A 21,549-nucleotide genomic window follows, 5' to 3' on the forward strand; every position below is an offset into this window, starting at 1 on the left:
CTCAGAACCAGAAAAGACAGTGGAATAAATATCAGTACAAGGCCAAAGGCCTGAGAATCCAGGGGGCTGATGGTGTAAATCATATAATCCCAAGACTGGAGAAGCTGGAGTTCTGATATCCAAGGGAAGGAGGAGGACACTGTCCCACTAAATGAAAGAGAGAGAGGAAATTATTTTCTCTCCTTTTTTGTTCCATCTAGGACCCCAGCCGAGTAGATGGTGCCCACCCACATTGAGGGCAGATCTTCCCCACTCAGTCCACAGACTCACATGCCAATCTCCTCTGGAAACATGCTCACAGACACACCCAGAAATAATGCTTTACTAGTTCTGTAGGTATTCCTTAATCCAGTCAAGTCAACACCTAAAATTAACTCTCACAGAGACCAATGACTTGATGCAAATGTCTCGATATGTCCAGGAACACACCTGTCCATCTCAGTCATTGTTACGACAATTCAGGCTTGCATTTTGTGCTACCAGATCAGGATTCCAGAAAACAGAGTTCCAGTCCCATTTTATCTCATTATTTCTGGCCCTTAATTTCTCTGCTAGTCTATATTATTCCACCTTTTTAAAATAATGGAGCCAAGGCTAATGTGAGTTGAAATTTTTATTGTGTTTTATAATATAATTATTTTATACTAAAAATGAAATTATTACTGGTTAGCAAATTAAAAAAATGGTTACAATCATAGGCAAACCCAACCACATTTATTTCAAAGATACAAATGAGCTTTTTAGGCTTCAGAAACTATGTATCTTCTACTATTGCTTCAAATTTGGAGGTAAAAACAAAATAGAATTTAATGTTTCACCTGCTTCACAAATACTGCAATTCTTCCCCACCCCAACTTTGCACAATTCATAGGGTAGGTGGGTGTGGATATTATCTGTATGCCAAATTGATTATTATTTTTACTACACTACTTCCTGTGGATCTCTAAAATTTATATTTATTGAAAACTGTTTAGTCCATCAAGTTAAAATTACTGTTTATTGCAAAGTAAGCTTTAGGTATGAGAAATTTAATATGGAACTTGATAGTCTCCCACTTAGTAACATTATGATTTCTTTCAGTGTTTTACTGCTTGCTTATAAATACATTTTTTGTTAAAACAGAATAGTGTATTCATAGTCACGATTGTATACAGGTACAAGTTGTGCACTTTTCTCAAACATTTGGAAGAAATGCAAACAAAAACCATATGTTTTAAATATTCCACAGAATACCTTTCTCCCATTTACTCATATGTTGCAAATGTTTTTAAGGTGGTACTATTCCAGAGGAGTACCACTTACCCCCCAGTTTTATGACAAGTATTTCTATATATATTCATAAATGCATTTTACACTTTAATGTAATTTTTAAAACCCAACATTAAACTCCTAATCTTTTTTTTTTTTTGAATCTTTAGGACAGCCATACATGTAGGTCTCAGAGTCACCTAAGTAGCTTATAAGATGCTAGGCAAACTTGAAAAGGCCTCTCTCATTCACTTTCCATCTTCAGACCAGTGCTCTTCAGCTCATCTAAACAGATGAGAATATAATCCATTTTTTAAAAGTAGTGGTTTTTAAACATTTCAGGCATGGACCCAATCTAATAAAAGTTGCCAATCTCTTCCCACCCCTCTCAGAATGTACATACATACACATATACCCACACAATTTTGCATTGAGCTTGGCAAGGATCACTATCCCCATCTATATGGAAGGCGTTCAAGGATCTTAGGTTCATAGCCCCCATTTCACAGTTTAAAGAAAGAGACCCAAAATGCTTGCTAGGTAACTCACTGTGTTTTGGATACTTTCTAATCCAGAAATTCTTATCTTTAACTAAAAGCCTTCCCATTTCAACTTGTTCTCTTCCTAGAAGTCGTAAAGAACAGTTAGTCACCATTACCTTTCATATTCTTGAAGGCCCTATTAAGGCACACCTTGGATATGTCCTCACCAAGATAAATAATCCCAGCTAAGTGATTCCAGTTTGGCTATACCTTCTCTCAGAGGCCCCATTATTCAGTTCTTAATCATTTTCATTGACTTCCTCTGAACAGCCTTCAAGTTTTTCATACTCCTTTGAGTTTACTGAGGCTACAATTATTCCTCATACTCTAGCGAAGGTCTACGTAAGTGTGCATAAGTGACTTGGTCCTTAACAAGCCTTGAATAACCAACAGTTGAATGCTTCTCCCATGCATCTTCCTCCTGCCACAATGGAAATCCTGAGCTGACACATTGCTGCACACTTCCTCAGTGGCACTCTTGGTTGCCTGGTCCACTAGATTTTCCTTTTGGAATACATAAAATATCTTACACAGGCTGCCAAGGTTGTGAGCTGCACTCAGCAGGGGTGTCATTTCCATAACACAAGGGACATCAATGGCAGCCTGAACAAAGGTAAGAAGAGGTCCTTCCCTTAGTACCTAATGGATTCATTTAAAATTAACTTCTATAAAAATTTTTCACTGCCTGAATTTCTTTGTTTTTGATTACCAATTTTCTATTTTGTTTTCTTTTCAAGTCAGGAGATTTTAAAATAAGAACTATTTAAATATTAGTACTCACACCAACTTGCTTTAATTTCCCTAGAAACCTTGGCTTACCTTCTTGCTGTTCACTGAGATCTTGGTTCACAGGTCATCCCTGAACAACCACCTCAATCTGATTTGCACTTCAACCCCACCATGAAGCTACTCCTGTTTGCTTTTGGTCGTAGCACTCACTGCTATCTGAAATTACCCTGTTCATTTATTTAATTTTTTCCATACCTTTCACTTCTGGCTAGAATGTAAGTGCCACAGAATCAGAGATCTTACCTGGCTATCTCATTCATTCATTTAGCATCTAGAACAGTTCCGGACATAAGTGAGGCCCTCAGCAAAAGTATGCAGTTTTTTGTTTTGAAAGAAACTGTTTCATCCTCTGTTTATCACCTTGTCACTCCACACTTCAAGATCTTTAAACTGTACACACAGTGAAAAACTACTTTTCCATGCATTTTGTGTGTATTATACTGGAGTGCTGCAGTCTTCCCAGTTATTGAGCTAATGTTGAGATACTACTTTTACAAAAGCCAAAAACTGTTTGGTAAATGGTTTACAAAAGGGGAATAAATGAGGAATAGTGACACATCAGTTAAAATAAAATCACAGAAAAAATGTTATATAGACCTATATTAAGGAGGGAATAATTTCTTTCTTTTGTGTTTTTAGAGACAGGGTCTCGCTGTCTCCAAGGCTGGAATGCAGTGGTGTGATCATGGCTCACTGCAGCCTCAAGCTCCTGGGCTCTAGGCATCCTCCCACCTCAGCCTCCTGAGTGGCTGGCTAGGACTACTTGCATGTGCCACCATGCCTTTTTTTTTCCTCAGTTTTTGTAGGGACAGTATCTCACTTTGTCACTCAGGGTGGTCTTGAACCCCTGGCTTCAAGTGATCCTCCTGCCTCAGCCTCCCTCAGTGCTGGGATTACAGGCATAAGCCTCTGCGCCCAACCAGAAGAATTTCTATTAGGTGTTTCCACTTCTAGAACTTCCCTCCCTGTCTTCAGGAAGCTAGTATGCATTCTGAGTAATGCCTTAAACAGAAATACAGTATGCTGAGGAGGAAAGAGGAGTTAGAGAGAGTGATAATGTTTTTCCTTTCTCCAAGGGATGTAAAAAGAATTCCTAATTGCAATTTTCTGTATGCATATTATACTTCAATACAAAGTTATTCAAAAATCCCTTGTCTGGCCTGTATTCTATCTAGCTCTTGCACAGTCACCATTAGGCATAGCTGACATCTAGCCTCCATCAAGCACTAAATAGGGATTATACCTATGTGTATGATCAGATCCATTATATGGAAGAGGTTGAGGTCAGTGATCTTGGCTTCTGGTATTCAGAATCAATGGATCTGTTTGGTGCTTCTTTCCTTTGAAGAAAGAAACCTTTCTATTCATACCCTACTCTTTTTTTTTTTTTTTTTTTTTTTTTTGCAACTGCATGGGATGTCCATAGGATGTTCAGGATTTCATAGAAGTAATTATAGAGTTTGAAGGGAACTTGAAAAGCTGTTTTCATTTAAACCCAGAGTTTTCAAACATTTTTTAGTGTGTCCCACTGGAAGAAATAAATTTTACATGATGACCTAGTGTGTATATACCTACACTGAAACACACACACACGCCTGAAATAAAAGTTTCACCAAACAATACATATGCTCACTATGTGAGATATACTCAATATTTCTATTCTACTCTGAACATTTTTTTATACTAGTTGTTACAGATGAAATTGACTTCATGACCTATTAGTGGATCACTGCCCACAGTTGAAAAATAATGATTTAACCATTCCACAAAATAGCTCATGTGCGATCTGAACACTTTACCTAGTTTTGCCCTAACCTTCCATAGCCTTACGTGTCTTCCCTCAGTTTGGGTGTCAAGTTCCCAGACTCAATTATGGCCCATGATAGGTTCTCCTTAGCTATTTCACAAGATTTTCAGAGCATTCTTAGAGGAAAAAAGGCTTTCTACTGCAGCTTTATATATCAGGAAAAAGATTCGGTCCAGGCGGTGCTGAATCAGTGAGGATTTTCTCTCCAATGACAAAACCCTGAGTGACTTTAAAAGGCACTGCTTCCCCATGGGTAATTATGGGTCATTTGTTTTTTAAAAAAGAAAATACCGGCCGGGCGCGGTGGCTCACGCCTGTAATCCCAGCACTTTGGGAGGCCGAGGCGGGCGGATCACAAGGTCAGGAGATCGAGACCACGGTGAAACCCCGTCTCTACTAAAAATACAAAAAATTAGCCGGGCGCGGTGGCGGCGCCTGTAGTCCCAGCTACTCAGGAGGCTGAGGCAGGAGAATGGCGTAAACCCAGGAGGCGGAGCTTGCAGTGAGCCGAGATCGCGCCACTGCACTCCAGCCTGGGCTACAGAGCGAGACTCCGTCTCAAAAAAAAAAAAAAAAAGAAAATACCAGAGTCACGAAATTCTAGATCTAGAAGGGACTTTAACAAATCCAGCCCAGCCCTTTGATTTTATGACAAAAATATTTCCTTGCATGTTCTGAGGAGTTCAGAGCAAAACTCCTGTTCCCTTATCAACAGTATTTTAAAAAACAGTATTTGCTGCCATAAGCTGACATATATTAAACAGAACCTTTGTGTTTAAAGAAATAACACAGGCCTAAAATTTTCTAGTATTGTAGTTTGAAAGGGGGAAAAGGTGGGATCTTATCTTTGTTTTTTAAGTTTGCCATAATAACTGAGTTGTAGAAGCCCTATACTCAAAATCCACATGTCCACTTGAGACAATAGTCCTATGCACATGGATTTTCCATTATTTAGACATTCATTAAATAAATATTATTTGAGAACCTAGTGTCTGTTCTCAAGCGGCTTATATTATAGTAAAATATAGAATGTTTGTTTTTTATATTACAAATTATATTATCCAGGAAATAATACCTCATAAACAGTGTATCTTTTATATTTCATTGGTCAGACTTTATCGATGTTTTATTGGACATAGTTGATGTACCACTCTGGATCCTAGTTTACTAGCATGGATCTAGACCTTTTGATTTCAAGTCCTCTGTTGCACTTGAGGACTTACCTCACTAGTTATTTTATTTATTCAATAAATATTTATTGACTATCTTAAAATAGTCAAGCTTTGTTCTAAACACCGGAGTTGCAGAAGTGTGTTAACAGGAGTCACCAAATCTCTGCGCCCAGGGAACTTGCCTGCAAAAGAGCCCCATCATGACTTAGTTAATCGAGTCAGTTTACTAAGCCCATCTGGCTTAGTTCATCAGACCCTTTGGGAGAGTATTGAACATTGAACTATACCGTATTTTACAAAAATTGATTCTCAAATCTCAAGCAGAACTAAGGAGACTGATGTTCAAGGAGTTGGATGTATTAGGTCATTGTAAAAATCGAGAGCTTATTAACCCACATTGCTGAGTGTTTTGGAAGCAATTCGTAAATACGGTTCTTCTCATTTGGTTTTAAACCACACAAGAACAATGACATTACTAATCAAAAATTGACAAAGAAACGCGGAGAGAAGAGAAGGATAAAAGGAATGTGGGAGGAAGGTGGGTTGCAGGGGTGGATGATATTCTCAGAATGAAGAAGCAAGCAAGAAAAAAATCAAGATTTGCCGAGAATATTATCTGAGTCATGAATAGGCATAGTAACAGGAAAACCTGCTAATGCTCCTAACTTGAATAGAGTTGACTCTAGCAGAAAAAGTGGGAAAGCTGTTGGCACTCTCATTGCAGAAGTGCATTGTTTTGATGTTCTGACTCAAGTCTTAAGCATGACATTTCATGATCAGCTAAGCCGCTGAGCAACCACACCCTATTCTTGGCAAAAATATGTATCGTATTACATTACCAAAGACAGCACAATGGAAAGTTTTTCAAAATAGTAAATAAACACCATATCTTATTTATAAATCTTGTCAAGATTTTCAAGGACTTGCCCAACTCCATGGCGAAATCCCTATTTGCTGTAGAAGATACAGCATGCAGAGTATCTGCCTGAACAGCAAGCTCCTTTTCAATTTCAACTTCTTCAGCCCTAACCAAGGGGGACTATCCTCTTTAGTGGTAAAAGTAGATCCAGGTTTTATGGCTGGAGAGAGTCCAGGGCACTCAAAAGTGAAGCAGACGGTTGTGAAAAATTATTTATGGCAGATTTTGTGATGCCTGTGTTGTACTCTGATTTAATAGGGGGAAAATGAAATCTGAAGCAGAGTGAATTCATTTTCCAAATTTTACTAGGTGTACATGCAGGTTTACACCAGGGTACTATCGCTACCCTCAGCTTCTTTTCATTGCTTTCATACTTTGCAAAAGTAAATTCTTCCCTGAACAGACTCATGAAAATACTGCATTGGGTTACCCACAAGAAGCCTCCAAGACAACACTTTTGACAGCCATAGAGTGGACGTTTCTTCTGCAACACATACAATAAATGACATCCTCTATGTATACTACTATGAACAAACTCACATGTCAATGAAAATCACCCCTCAAGAAAGGAGAATAATAATAAGAAACCTAAAGCAAATGACACCTCAAATTGCTCTTGCAGACTCTTTATAAAAGCATTTTATTGGCATGTGAGTGATAACATTGGCCATTTAAAGATATCAGAACATTGTCATTTTGCAAAATGACGTGTACAGACACGTGTCATTTTACTTGTGTCCAATCTAATTTTTAACAAATGTAACTTTTAAAGAAAATCCTGATTATTTTTCCACGCCTCATTTTTAAAGGGAATGTTGCAAATCCAAGAAAGTTCCATAAAGAATAAGCAAAATAAATCTTACTTCGTTGTTAAGAAACATTTTAGTAAATATTAATTTTTACAGATTTTAGTAAATATCAGTAATAAATATTGCATATATTTTATCATATAATCAAAATGTTATTGTTGATAAGAATATTTCATTTGCATCATCTTTTTCTCTTTGTTAGGCAATCAAGTCAATTTATCATTATTATTTTTCATGTAATTTTACTTTTTTAAACATTTAATCAACAAAAATTGTATGCATTTATAGTGTACAACATATTTGAAATATATACATACATTATTGAATGGCTAAGTTGAGCTAATTAACATATGCATTACCTCATATACATTACTATGGTTCTTATATTATGGTTGATAGACATGTTCAGTATATCACTTTTGTTCATAGATAAGGTAGATGTAGATGAATTTTTCTTACCTTTTTATTTAATCTACCTAGCCTCTTGCATTATTCAACTGGTATTCTAGAATAAAATTTAAAGAAAAAATGAAATTACATTCAGTTGCAAGGCATTATCTTGCCCTAACCTGTCCAGCACAGACCTCAGGAGTAAAAGAAGGGAGAAATAAAACAAGATACTGAACCGCAATATTAGTATTTGAAGAAGCAGGTAGGAAAGGAAGTCGACACAAAGAAACTTCATTTTGCTTCACGGATCCATTGACTAACAGTTAGAAGATAAATAGTCATCCTTTGACATACATGGAGGATATTGGTTCCAGGAGACACCCCCTCTACTCCCCCATGCCCTGACATCTTCCCCTTGCCACATATACTAAAATCCATGCATTCTCAAATCCAGCAGCCGGCCCTGTAGAACCATGTATATGAATAGTAGGCCCTTTCTATATGTGAGTTTTACATCCCATGAATATTGTATTTTCCATCAGCTTTTGATTGAAAAAAAATCTGTGTATAAGTGGATCTACAATTCAAGCCTTTATTGTTCAAAGGTCAAATGTGAATATGTTTACAAATACAGATATGTATTTATATAAAGTTGCAATGTGTGTTTAAGGCATACAGAATATGGGTCTACATTATATATATATATATGTGCATGTGTTGTATAAAGTGTTAAAAAATGAAATGTCCATTATTTATTACTGACTTTAAAAAACTGAATGCAATCAATGACCTTGAAAACCGCTGTATAGAAATGAATTTATTTCTTCAACAAATACTTGATCATTCAACAAATATTTATTGAGCGCTTATTGTGTGCTGAGCCCTATGCTACATACTGGGATACAGTGGTTAACAAAATGGAAATGGTTCCTGTCCTTATGGAGCTACATTCTAATGAGGGAGACAGACATTAAATGTATATTACACAAATAAATATAAATACAAATAAAAATTTTTATATAACTATGAACTTTGGTAAGTCCTGTGCAAGAAAACAAATGACAGAAGAGTCTAGTTCAGGGTGACAGATCTATAAAGACCTATCTGTGAGGAACTTTTAAGATGATATATGAGCAACCAAAAGGATTTAATCAGTAGAAGAATGAAAAAGGGGCCGGGGGTGGTGGCTCACGTCTCTAATCCTAGCACTTTGAGAAGCCAAGGCGGGTGGATTACCTGAGTTCAGGAGTTTGAGACCAGCCTGGGTAACATGGTGAAATCTCATCTCTACTAAAAATGAAAAAATTAGTTGGACATGGTGGCACACACCTGTAATTACAGCTACTTGGGAGGCTGACACAGGAGAATCACTTGAACCTGGGAGGTGGAGATTGCAGTGAGCTGAGATAGCGCCACTGCACTCCAGCCTGGGTGACAGAGTGAGAATTCATCTCAAAAAAAAATTAAAAATTAAATTTAAAAATTAAAGAATGAAAAAGGGAGCACTCCAGGCATCAGGAAGAGTAAGTGCAAAGGCTCCAGGAGCACAGACTCATACCCATCTAAGCTAAAATAACCAAATCCAATCAACATATGTGAAAATTTACTCCAGAGAAATACTTCTTTAATATTGGCTTTTCCTTTGAGTGAGGATGGCATTGTTGAAGTAGCATTGATAAAGCTTGTGTCTTTTTTGAAACTTATAAGAAATTTAGTAAATAGACATGGTTCATCACACCTATTATCACATTGAGTTTCTGCAGTTACTTGGCACAAGATTTCAGAGTTCACATAGAGGAATTTCATTGAGATTGCTTTTACATAAGTAAATTTTGTAATTTTTCTGTTATCTTTTTTCTCTTCTTTAAAAAAATTTTGTGGTAAATATATGTGATGTAAAATTTACTCTTTTAACCATTTTAGGTGTATAGTACTGTGGCATTAAGTATATTCACATTATTATGCAACCATCATCTCCATCTATCTTCAGGACTTTTAAATCTTCCCCTACTGAAACCCCATACCCGTTAAACATTAATTCCCCATTCCCCCTTCCCTCAGGCTCCTAGCAATCACCATTCTACTCCCTGTCTCTATGAATCTTTCTACTCTAAGTACCTCAAATAAGTAGAATAATACATGTCTTCAAGGTTCATCCATGTTGTAACATGTGTCAGAATTTTCTTCCTCTTTAAGGCTGAGTAATATCCCATTGTATGTATATGGAACATTTTGTTGATTCGTTCATTTGTCAGTGAAGACTTGGGTTGCTTTTATTTGTGGCTATTGTATTAATATATAACACTGCTATGAACATGGGCATACAAATATCTGTTTGAATCTCTACTTTCATTTCTTTTGGGTATATACCCCAGCAGTGGAATTGCTGCATCATATGGTAATTATTTGTTTGATTTTTGGAGAAATCAAACTTGTGCTTTTAAAATTCATACATTCGGCAAATGTCCATTAGACTCCTATTATGTGCCATGCAGCTATGCCAGAGGTGGGGAATGAATGAACAGGACACACTGCCTTCCAGGCTTACTGTTTCATGTGTGAGTAGTTGTTGTTACTGTTGTTCTTTCTTTAGATGGTGATAATGATTTACTGTGGAATCGTTAACTCTCTTTCCCAACCTTCTTGAGACTATATAGTGCATAGTAAGCATGCCCTCATCATCCCAAGCTTCATTAACTTGAAGTTCTGAGCCAGAGTGTCAAGCTAGATGCAAACATTACATTGTCATGTCATGACTCAGGATATCTATAATAGAACCCCTCTCCCTTCTGTGTCATGTGTGGTGGTAGCTTGAAGAGAAAATTATTTCAGCTAAATCAGAGATTTGATTAACAAAAACCTGTACAAATGAAATTGTAATATTGTTACACAGATAATACTGTTGCATATCATAGTATTATATGAATTCTATTAAGATTTAAATTTGAATATGAGAGAAATAATTTTTCCATTTGAATGACATTATTCCAATAGAAGTGATACATAAGAAAGGAAAATCCACTTTGAATAAGTTTTCTTACCAAAATGTGAAACTTTGAAAGTACAGAATAGCCTTTGAAAATTTAATGAGTTATGAGTTATGACAGTCAACAAAAATTAATCACCATAAGGATAAAGAAAAACAATGTTTTCATCACCATGAAATCAATCTGATCCTGCCTTCTCCTTAAGAGAGTGGTTCATAGCCAATTTACTTTTCATAATTACAGTGTTTTATTTTGTATGTTTATAACACCCCTTCTTCCAAACAAATCAAAAGCTCATTTAGCGTAAAGTTGCACTGCAAAAAAGACAGAATCATTTACAAGGAGTAGGAAAATAAACATCAAGAGAGAAAGGGTGAGATTTTTTAAAAACTATACACTGAGAAAAGATTTAGCCATTGAGCACAGATTTTTCTTCTGAGCTTCCTAGTAGCCAAAGAAAAGATGGCATCACAGAGAGTGATAGAGCTCTCATTATCTAAAAGATAAAACATAATAACCAACAACAGATTTCTTTTATTTGATCATTATATTCTGAGAATTCGATGTAGGGATTCCTATATAATTAAGCTACATAAGGAAAATTATCCTAGAAAAGTTTACAAAATCTCAGGAGTATTCCACATACACATGTTTCTATACTGGTCATTAATCAAAGCCAGGAGCATGTTTATTCACAGACTTTCCAAGGCAATTCTCCAAGAGGCCAGTATGAAATGGGCCAAGCTTGCAGCTTTCAGCTGCTACAAGGATATATAGCTTGGCCTGTTCTTTTAATAGTTTTGCATAGTCCTGCCACCCTGTATTGCTTTAAAACATACATGTTGTAATAAACACACTTCTGTTTCTCATAAAAGTCTGGAGGTGGGCAATCCAGAAGCATGGTGATACCCTAGAGTTTCAGGAAGCCAGGGCCCTTTTTCTGGTTCATAATATCCACTTCAAGGTTACTTCGTGGTTCAAGATGGCTGCTCCAGCCTTCACATCATCATTCCAGCCACACACGTGAAAGAAAAGGAAAAAGGGAGACAGGGTATGCCCCTCTCTTTATGGGCATTTCTTGGAATTGCACCCACTTGCTCCACTACATATCCTTAGTGAGAACTGTGTCACATGGTCACACATAACTGTCAAGAGAGGTTAAGAAATGTTTCTGTTCCGAGTGGCTATGTATGTTTGCACCAAAGCAGAAAAAGAATAGCTGTGGAGAGATGGCTAATATTTCTGCCAGAAGTATCTTTTTGTTTTGTTTTGTTTTTGAGATGGAGTCGCTCTGTTGCCCAGGCTGGAGTGTACTGGCGCGATCTCAGCTCACTGTAACCTCCACCTCCTGGGTTCAAGCAATTCTCCTGCCTCAGCCTCTGGAGTAGCTGGGATTATAGGCGTGTGCCACCATGCCCAGCTAATTTTGTTTTTTTAGTAGAGATGGAGTTTCACCATGTTGGCCAAGCTGGTCTCGAACTTCTGAACTCAGGTGATCTGCTCACCTTGGTCTCCCAAAGTGCTGGGATTACAGGAGTGAGCCACCGTGCCAGATATCTTATTTAAAAGAACTTTTTGTCTTTTTAAAATGCAGATGGGCGTTTAAGGAGGAAGTTTTTCCCCTTTATCCTTGGGACCCTGTGCTTTCCATAACTGCCAGTTTCTGTGCTGGGAAAACGTTTGGGATTTTAACTTCTAGGAAATTGCACTTGTAAAAAGAGATAAAATGCTGGATTTTTTTGAACCTATGTTTCTCTCAGTTGCACGCCATATTTTTCCCTCAGGACACCTGCATATATAGTAATCGTTTTATTGTTGTTGGCTTGTATTCAGTTCTCCATGCTGTTATCTTATATTTTATTTCCTTCTTGCCATACTCAACAAGTTCCAAATTCCTTCATGAAAGTCTTTTCAAAAGAAAGGCCCACCATAGTTTCAAGTAGGAAAGATAAAATATTCAGTTTTACCCACAAATTCCGTGTCCTTTCTGGAAACTTTAAAAATAAACCACAAAAAAATCTTAAGTATGTGAAGTAATGCATAAGTTAAGTAGGTTCATTTAGCCATTCCACAATGTTCAAAACATAATGTTGTACACCATAAATATATGCAATTTTATTTGTCAGTTATTTAAAATAAATGGTTTTAAATGAACTATACTACAAATTAACTTTAGTTATAGGTTCTTTTTTTTGTATTTGTTTGAAGGATTTTGGTATTTCTTTGTGACAGTATGTATAATTATGATATGAGATAATTTTTTTAACAGAGAACCTATTAATCTAGTTCATGTTAGCAAATATAAGCAACACAGAACAGGAATAAAATTGAAGACCACACAGTGATCTGTTATATTTTAGGGGAAGAGTACTCTGATTTTCCGTGGTTTAATTGCTTTTCTGAAATTTAAATTTCCTTTCATTTTTTATCTACATTTTCCTTGGTTTTCAGAAACCATCTTTTCTTTTGTAATTCTCCTATTTGCTTTTCTTTTTCTCTACTGTCATCTCTGTGACTATCTCATATGTTAATAACTCACATGTTAATTTAACAAACATTTATCTAATGGCAGTTATGTAAAGGGTGCTGTGGTCTGTTCTGTGAATACGAGAGTTTGTAATCTTGATATTTGCTTTCACAGGATTTACAATCTAGTTGAAGGAGAGTGACACGCTCTACTTACAAACAGGGTGGCAGGTGAAAAGTACCTATAGATACATGAGACCCGTTTGGTAGGGGTACACAAAAAGGAACTATTATTATTTGCTATTTAGATTGGTTAAACAATTAAATATTAAAATGTCAAATTAAAAAATAGAAAAACGTTTGCCACCACAGAGAAAAATAACTCTTAAAGCTTGAAGCAGTGGAAGAAATCAGAAATGAAAATGATCAGTAACTCTTTGACAGGTTGAAAACTTCTATACAATAAAAAACTAGTAAAACTAATAATATTAATAATAAAACAGTGGGGAAGATTTTTTCCAATAAAAGGAGGACTCGTATCTATGATATATAAACAATGTATTCAAATATATTGAAAATATTATTAATATTCCAGCAAATAAATGAGCAAAAGGAAAAAGGTTTTAAAAAATCACAGTTAGGAGAAGGCTTTGTGGAGGAGCTGACATTAGAGCTATATCTTAAAGAGTAAAAAATATAAATTTTAGCAAGGCAGGGATAGAAGGAGGGACCTTCCAGGCAGAAGGGACAGGATGAACAAATACACAGTAGTCAAAAGACTTGGAGTAGTTGGGTAATATTTCAATCGAGTTGGAACATGGCTTTCTATTATCCTGGGACTGGAAGCAGATCAGGGAGGTCCTTGAATGCCAAGCTGAGGAATTTGGCTTTTGTATTTCAATCCCACTCTCTGTATATTGTCTATACATCTGTTAACAGCTCTTCACCTTATTGTCTGGCTCTGGTATAATTGTTTTATCTGTGGAGGATGATGTCATGGAAATAGAACTGAACTAGGAATCAGGGGCCTTGGATTTATGTATTACACTTGGGTTTACTATATGAATATTGCAACCATAATTCAAACCTTAATAATTAAAATGATAAGTTTCTCTATATCAAAAAGACTACAAAAGAGAGTTTATTGCCAGGATTCTCTGTAGCATTGTGCATTGCATACAGTAGGTGCTCGGTAAGTGTTTGTTGAATCTAATTCAATAACAAACCTCTTGGGTACAGCACACCAACATGGCACATGTATACAGATGTAACAAACCTGTACGTTGTGCACATGTACCCTAGAACTTAAAGTATAATAAAAATAAATTTAAAAAAACCTCTGAGATCTGTGCCATAATTTCAGCAATGTAGAATAAAGAACAAGGACAGCAGGTTTAAGGGTGCTGAACAAGTCTATCCTCCTGGTTCAGTTCAGTGCTCCGCTACAAGTTCTGTTGTTTTGTTTTGTTTTGGGGGCAAGTATCTTTGAATTTGAATCTACATTATGATAATATTTTTCCCAGAGTTTCATTAGATCTTTCAAATGAGGAAAAATTGAGAGACGTGTTCAGTGGCTACTTCTATATCCACCACCTAGAATGGTACTGATTTATTATCTCCTGCTTCTAAACCTCTCACTCTACTGCCCACAACTGCCTGGTGGTGGTGAACGTAACTCTCTTTGTCCAAAAGCCTAAAACAGAACAAGCAAGCAAACAAACAAAAACACCCTAAGCTCAGAAAGTTTCAGCAATTTATTTCCTTAAAGCCCTTCGAGTAATAAATGCAACAGCTAGGATTTAAACTGTCTGGCTCTAAAAACTTGAGTTCTTTCCATGGTACCAAACAGCCTCCAGAATTCCTTTCTTCTACTGACTGGGGTCACAGATTTTAACCAAGCACCTACAGTATGAGAAGCCCTGAATTAAGTCTTGTAGGAAGAACTGTAAGCTGAGGCCCTTGGGGCGTCTGTCAGTTGGAGATGAATCAGATCAAATTTTACAATTGTTGAGTTTGTCACATAAGTAACACATGCCACGCTGGACACTTTGCAGGGAAAGAGAGGAAGACCATGGGACAAAGAATCTAAAATCATAATTTTTGCCCATTACACAACCTGCAATGGTGAATCAGTTTGAGTAAAACAGGAGTCTTACCTTTTTCTATGTTCTCTCTGCGTGCTCTGTTCTCCACAGCTGTAAAGCCTTTCCTTAGTTTCTTTTAATTACCTAAAAGTCTGTGTACATCTCAAAGCCTTTTTCAGTTTCCATTTTCCTCTACCAGACTCCTCACTGAGTCCTTAAATATGCACTGACATCTCCCTTCTCTGAATTCTCATGGCCCTTTGCTTTACAAAGAGTCAGTATAACTTAGTGGTTATGAATACAGATTGCTTGGGTTTAGATCTTGGCCTTTTCCCTCTTTGGAGATATGATTTGGGCAAGTACTTTAATTCTCTATGCCTCAGTGTTCACTGTTAAAGTGGATATATCAGTTGGGATTCTGTTGCAAAGAACAGAATTTATTCTTGCTATTTTAAGCAGAAAGTGATGTGTTACAGGATATTAAGTAAAACATAACATTTGAGTTACCAAAGAAAAAGACTCTAATTTGAGCTTTCTGAAGATTCCAGTGCTACTTTACAGAAACACATTACCATAGGAGTTGCTGCCTCTTCCACAGCCAGGAAGTCATCTGTTGAATGGAAAAGCTGAATATGAAATAGCAAGTGCTGCAAGGGCCATGCCCACCTTCCCTGATCCAGCTAATAAATGCATGTCCCATGCCTGCCTCTTGACACCTGCAAAAATAGCAACTGGTTAGCATGGTTACAAGGAAAACCTCATTGGTTTGTAGCCATTTTTACAAGCAGAGAGAGCAAAGTGTAGTAGTTTCTGCCTCACTTCCTCCTTCCAAATTTTTGTAGTACTTCAGAGTGGCCAGTTCTCAATTCCATCCAATACCCTAGCTGCAAGGGAGTCTAGAAAATGTTTCTGGAGGCCGGGCGCGGTGGCTCAAGCCTGTAATCCCAGTACTTTGGGAGGCCGAGACAGGCGGATCACGAGGTCAGGAGATCGAGACCATCCTGGCTAACACGGTGAAACCCCGTCTCTACTAAAAAATACAAAAAAAAAAACTAGCCGGGCGCGGTGGCGGGCGCCTGTAGTCCCAGCTACTCGAGAGGCTGAGGCAGGAGAATGGCGTGAACCCGGGAGGCGGAGCTTGCAGTGAGCTGAGATCCGGCCACTGCACTCCAGCCTGGGCGGCAGAGCAAGACTCCGTCTCAAAAAAAAAAAAAAAAAAAGAAAATGTTTCTGGACTTCAGGCACTGGTTGGGATGAAGTTGACTGCTAATCCATCATTAAAAACATCTATGTGAGGTTAATAAATGTACCTACCCCATAGAGCTATTGTAAGGATTACATGAAATAATACATATAAAATACTTAGAAAAGTGCCTACACGTGGGAGACTCTCAGTGTATGTCTATTGTCTGTTTTCATCTGTCAATGTCTCAGATGGTAGTCCTGGGGAAAGTCAAACAGCCTTTGATAGAGCCCCAAATTTCCTGCCTGCTAATAACTTTGATGAACCCATTTTCTATGTAGGAGGACTGATTTCCTCATCTGCAAACTGGGGATAATAATCAGTCTCTGACTCCTAAAGTTTCTGTTCATGTCACATTAGACCATGTGTGAAAGGTGATTTGAAAACTGTAATGAATGCTCTAATGGCGTTAGTGTTAAATAGATACTAGGTGAGTTGGCAAGTTGTGGAGTAATGCTCAAATTCCAGTTCTGCCCCTGAGAATAGCAGTCTGCTTCCTATACTTTTATCTTAGTCACCCTTACTTTATTTTTCAGAATTAGCCAGGGAAATCAAACTTCACTGCATCCCTGTGAGGAAAACAAGGCTCAGATACTGCCATAACGACCTCCTTAAAGAGGGGAGATTAGGCCCTGCCCAGCTCTTGAAATCCTCCCAGCCCTGAGTTCTTTCCAGGAGACCCTGTGTCCCCTGTAACACTGGTTTCTGCAGCTGACAGGCTAAGCAAAGAGGCTCAACCTGAAGAAAGAGACAGGTGGCTCCAGAGCAAGGCTTGTAATGAATTCTCCCCAGGGAGAGAAATACCGAAAGTTTAGCTCACTCTTTCCTCCCATAAAGCACACTGAATGTTAACAGCTTGCTTCTGTCCAAGCTGGTGTTTTTTAAATTAAGTATTGTTAAATCCATACCATTTGGAATGATGCTTCAGACAGCCCTGACACTCTCTCTTGATTCTGCTTTCATTTCACCTAATATGTTGTGCATGGAGCCAGTAACCAGTATTATTCGGCTGCCGCGGCTTCTGCTGGTGCTGCTGCTCACACACTTGCAGACGGCTTTAATTTAGATACCTGAAGAGGAAAAAAGGAATTTGGCCAACGCCCTGCTCAGATGCCATAAGGGGCCTTTTCCCGGCTGCCACTAATATGGATCTAGATTACCTAAAGTTTTATGTTATTTTTCCTAGGTGCTGAAAAAGTTTTAGACATGAGAAAGTCAAGAGACGTAGAAGCTGGAGGCTAAAATAAGATACTTTCCATCGTCAGGTAACATATACCCATAGTAAACCCTGGTAGCCTACTTTCCTTTTCCTATAAACATCCCCCTTCAACCACATCACTGCCCACATGTGAATATATGTGTGTGTATACATCATATATAGATATAAATGCATATATGTGAATATGAGATGAGGGTGGATTTCAATTTGGTTTATGGCTCAATGGCCAGTTCTAGCCAGCAAAGCTTCAGTCAAGTTACTTCACTTCTCTGAGCCTCAGTTTCCACATACATAAAATGGGGTGATTACTTAATTTCAAAAAGTAGTCACGAAGGTCAAATGAGATAAAAACTGTAAACTTATATTGTAAACCATAAAGATGGCATGTAAATTTTGGCCATTATCAAAATGAGTTCATTACCAAAACTTTCCCCAATCATCTTAACCCAACTTGATTTTGTTCTTCCTTTTCTGAAGTTATAGTAAATTTGTAATTTCCCCTGCACTGTGTAGCTCTGGATGTGCAATTGCTTTTCCTAGTTTCTCTGGGTATTCCCAAGAGGAGACAATGCTGTGAGGAATCAGATGCATGAGACAACGTGGTGGGCATCCTCCAGGCATTCAATAGGTGATTGAGGCCTGGACTTTAAAATAGTGTATTATTCGTTGACTTCATTGAGGTGACCATCTTGCTGTACATTAGCATGCCCATCAAAACTCCAAGGCAGAAATTTCTGACTCAAAATACCAAGGCAGTATTTATTTGCAAAGCAGAAAGGAATCTAGACTAGCATACAACTTGTTACCAGTTATTTTCTGACCATGCTGATTATTTTTCTATTCCTCTACAAATAGTATCTTGTCGTTAGCATTGTTGCTACTTTTCTTTCTCCCATTACCTGTTCTTCCCTTTGCATCTGCTTAATGAGCAGGGTTTATGTGTGAAGAGGGAGAAGGTGGTATTAGGTAAAATGTTCCATTAATAGAACTAGTTGAAACTCTTCAGTTAATGACTCTGATAGGAGGGAAAAAAATAAACCCTTTAGCAGAAAGCTCTGGTGTGTAACAGAAAGACACATATAACATAGCTTTATATATGAAAGTTTATTTCAATCAATCACCTTTCTTTAATGTGATGAGGATTTCAGATAAAAGCAATAGTGGAAAGACAAAGTTAAGCATTTTTATATCTACTTGTGAATCCACTTTAGCTTATGAGCATTAGCTAGTTTTTGAGAGATTTGTAAAACAAATCTTTCTAAAAGGGAAAACATATTTTGAGAATAGGCTCTCTTTGTTATGGATTTGTACTATCCATTTTTCTAGGTCCACGTACTTAGTATTGAGAACAAAGGTGAATCTTCGTATGACCTTGACTTTCCTAACAGCTTGAAAATAGGATTTTTAAAGTTTCTCTCTCTTTAATTGATATACCATATGAAGTAGGTAACCTAAAGTTGAACAACCTGCTTTTCTTCACCTTTTTGAAAAGCAACACAGCAGGTATGTATATAGGCAGACCTGCCTGTATTCACATGCCCATTATGGCTTGATCAGGTTTTCCATATTTGTGTATTTCATATCTCTTCTCAGTACTTTTTAATAATGAAAGGAAAGAACGTTAATTCTAAATGTCTTGTGCGTCCACCGCATCTATTTCTGGGCTCTCAGGAGGTCTGTAAAGGGAAAACGTCCTGGTGACACACCTATGGCAATGTAAGGCCAAGGCTGCTCTTTTATTCTTTCAAAACTCAACGATTTCCTTTGCAGATAAGGGGAAATACATCCTTGTTTGACACTTGACACTTTTCTAAAACTGTAATAAAACCTTCCTCTGGTAGAGTCAAATCTCCCTTGCTGGTGGATTAAGCAGCTTCAGAAGCTTCCTGACCTTCTCGTTGCTGTTGCTGGCCTTGTTGTCATTTCACTGCTCATTAGCACTTCCTTCAGGGTTGGACTGGCCTCCAAGGTCATCTCGTCCAACCCTCTTGCAATAGTGGACGGAAAAATGAGGTAAAACTCAGTTCACCCTTTTCTGTATTATAGCAGCTCTGATAAAGGATGTGGGTGAGGTGCAGAGGAAGCTGAAACTTGGTTAAAAGAAGGTTTGGGGATTAACTGAGGATTTAATTCATCCTTTCTTTCTCTCCCGTGGCTAAAGCAGATAGTTGAGAGTTGGCAGTGCATCAAAACCAGGCTGCTCCTCAACCCCAAATTTCAACCCCACTCATCCTGGAGTCTTTGTTGAGGGCTTCTTTTTAAACTGGGGGATCTAAATTTCTAATTGTGCCTTTACAATTAGCAAATCTTAAATGCCTTAAATTGTCACTTTACGAAGAAGCAACTTGCTTTGTGGGTTTTTTTGTTTTTTGTTTTTTTGTTTTTCTTCCAAATTAAGTCCTTAATAACACAAAATAACTTATGCCACCGTTTAGGCTTAGTGAGGCACCTTCAGAAAATGTATAGAGTGTTTATTTTCCAAGTCAAGAGAGAAAGTAAAGAGGAACTTTATGGAGGCGAAATAAAACAGTTGTACAGAGCACATTTACAGGGCACATTAAGTCGGTTTTTGTCTATGGTTCTTTCCCTTTATGGCATATGTTATATATTGACAGGGATTAAGTTTCTCTCCTGAATGGAACAATACACAGTCACAGGGAGCTACTGTACTTTACAAAGCAACAGACATCAGCACAGGCAAATGGCAAATAGAAACGCATCTCACAAAGAACTAACCAGGTCCATGGGAAGCACAGTGCTTGACTTCATCTTTTGCAATTCTGCATCTTTTGCATTTCCCTTCTCGCTCTGCTGCTCGCTCGCCTTTCTTTTTCGTCCTTTTCCCCCTTTTTTGCTCGCACTGTTACACTTTCTCTGTCCTCCTGGCTTTGTTATTCAGCATGTCTGATTAGCAGGAGCCTGATTGGCTGGCTGCCTGCTCCGAGAGAGATTCCATTCAGCTTACCCCCCCCACCCATCCACCCACCCACCCCTCGGTCAGGAAATGTGAGCGGGGCTGATGGAAGCTGATAGGCAGGACTGGAGTGTTAGCACCAGTACTGGATGTGACAGCAGGCAGAGGAGCACTTAGCAGCTTATTCAGTGTCCGATTCGGATTCCGGCAAGGATCCAAGCATGGAATGCTGCCGTCGGGCAACTCCTGGCACACTGCTCCTCTTTCTGGCTTTCCTGCTCCTGGTAAATGCCTTTTCATTTCAATACATTGCTATTGCCATTGAGTCTGGGTGCCGGGGTGTGTGTGTGTGTGTGTGTGTGTGTGTGTGTGTGTGTGTGTCTTTATCTGAAAGCTCCAGGTGAAATAATGTACACGATTACAAAGAGAGAAAACTCCTTCCAGAACTTTGAACCCCAACTTCCCAAGCAAGATGAAGTCTGCAGGACTTTCTGGAATTAGTTACTGCTATATCGTAATACTGATACTGAGACATGAACTTTGGGACATACTGCATGGAGTGTGGGAGCTGAGGACTGTATACATGGTGGTGTGTATGCTCGGAATTTGGATAACAGACATCCCGAAATCAAACTCACTCACTGTGGTGTTCCGAACTTTTTGAAGGATAGGCTTTGCCGGGCTTGCCCGTACTGCCTTTAATGAATTATTTTCCGCTATGCACATGTACTAAGGAGCCAGGTAAACAGGGGAATGAGAGGCTCTTTGCAGCCAACCGAGATTATAGTTCATAATTACTGCAAGTCATTTATGGATAGAAGTTAATGCTAGGATTTATGAATTGAGGATTATGGTCTTTGATCTCTAATTTACTTTTAAAGAAGAAAAAAGAATGATGACTTTTAGTACGGCTGATTGCCACAGTCATAGTGATAAGATGCTCTGCTCTTGAACATCAGT

General features: G+C 38.0%; 1 protein-coding gene across 4 annotated transcripts in view; it reads left to right on the top strand.

Moving 5' to 3' along the window:
* Positions 1–21,549, top strand: part of LOC105489066 (ADAMTS like 1) — a 950,014-nt gene that overhangs the window by 513,526 nt on the left and 414,939 nt on the right. The window contains exon 1 of one of the 4 annotated variants that reach the window (XM_011753702.3): positions 20,644–20,873. The exons of the other annotated variants lie outside the window; for them this stretch is intronic. Within the exon in view, the coding sequence (XP_011752004.2) occupies positions 20,811–20,873 (63 nt within the window). The 5' untranslated portion in view covers positions 20,644–20,810. Of the gene's footprint in view, positions 1–20,643; positions 20,874–21,549 lie in introns of those variants that run through there. 4 annotated transcript variants of the gene reach the window in all.

Source organism: Macaca nemestrina, chromosome 14 (genome assembly GCF_043159975.1).
Source record: "Macaca nemestrina isolate mMacNem1 chromosome 14, mMacNem.hap1, whole genome shotgun sequence".
NCBI lineage: Eukaryota > Metazoa > Chordata > Mammalia > Primates > Cercopithecidae > Macaca > Macaca nemestrina.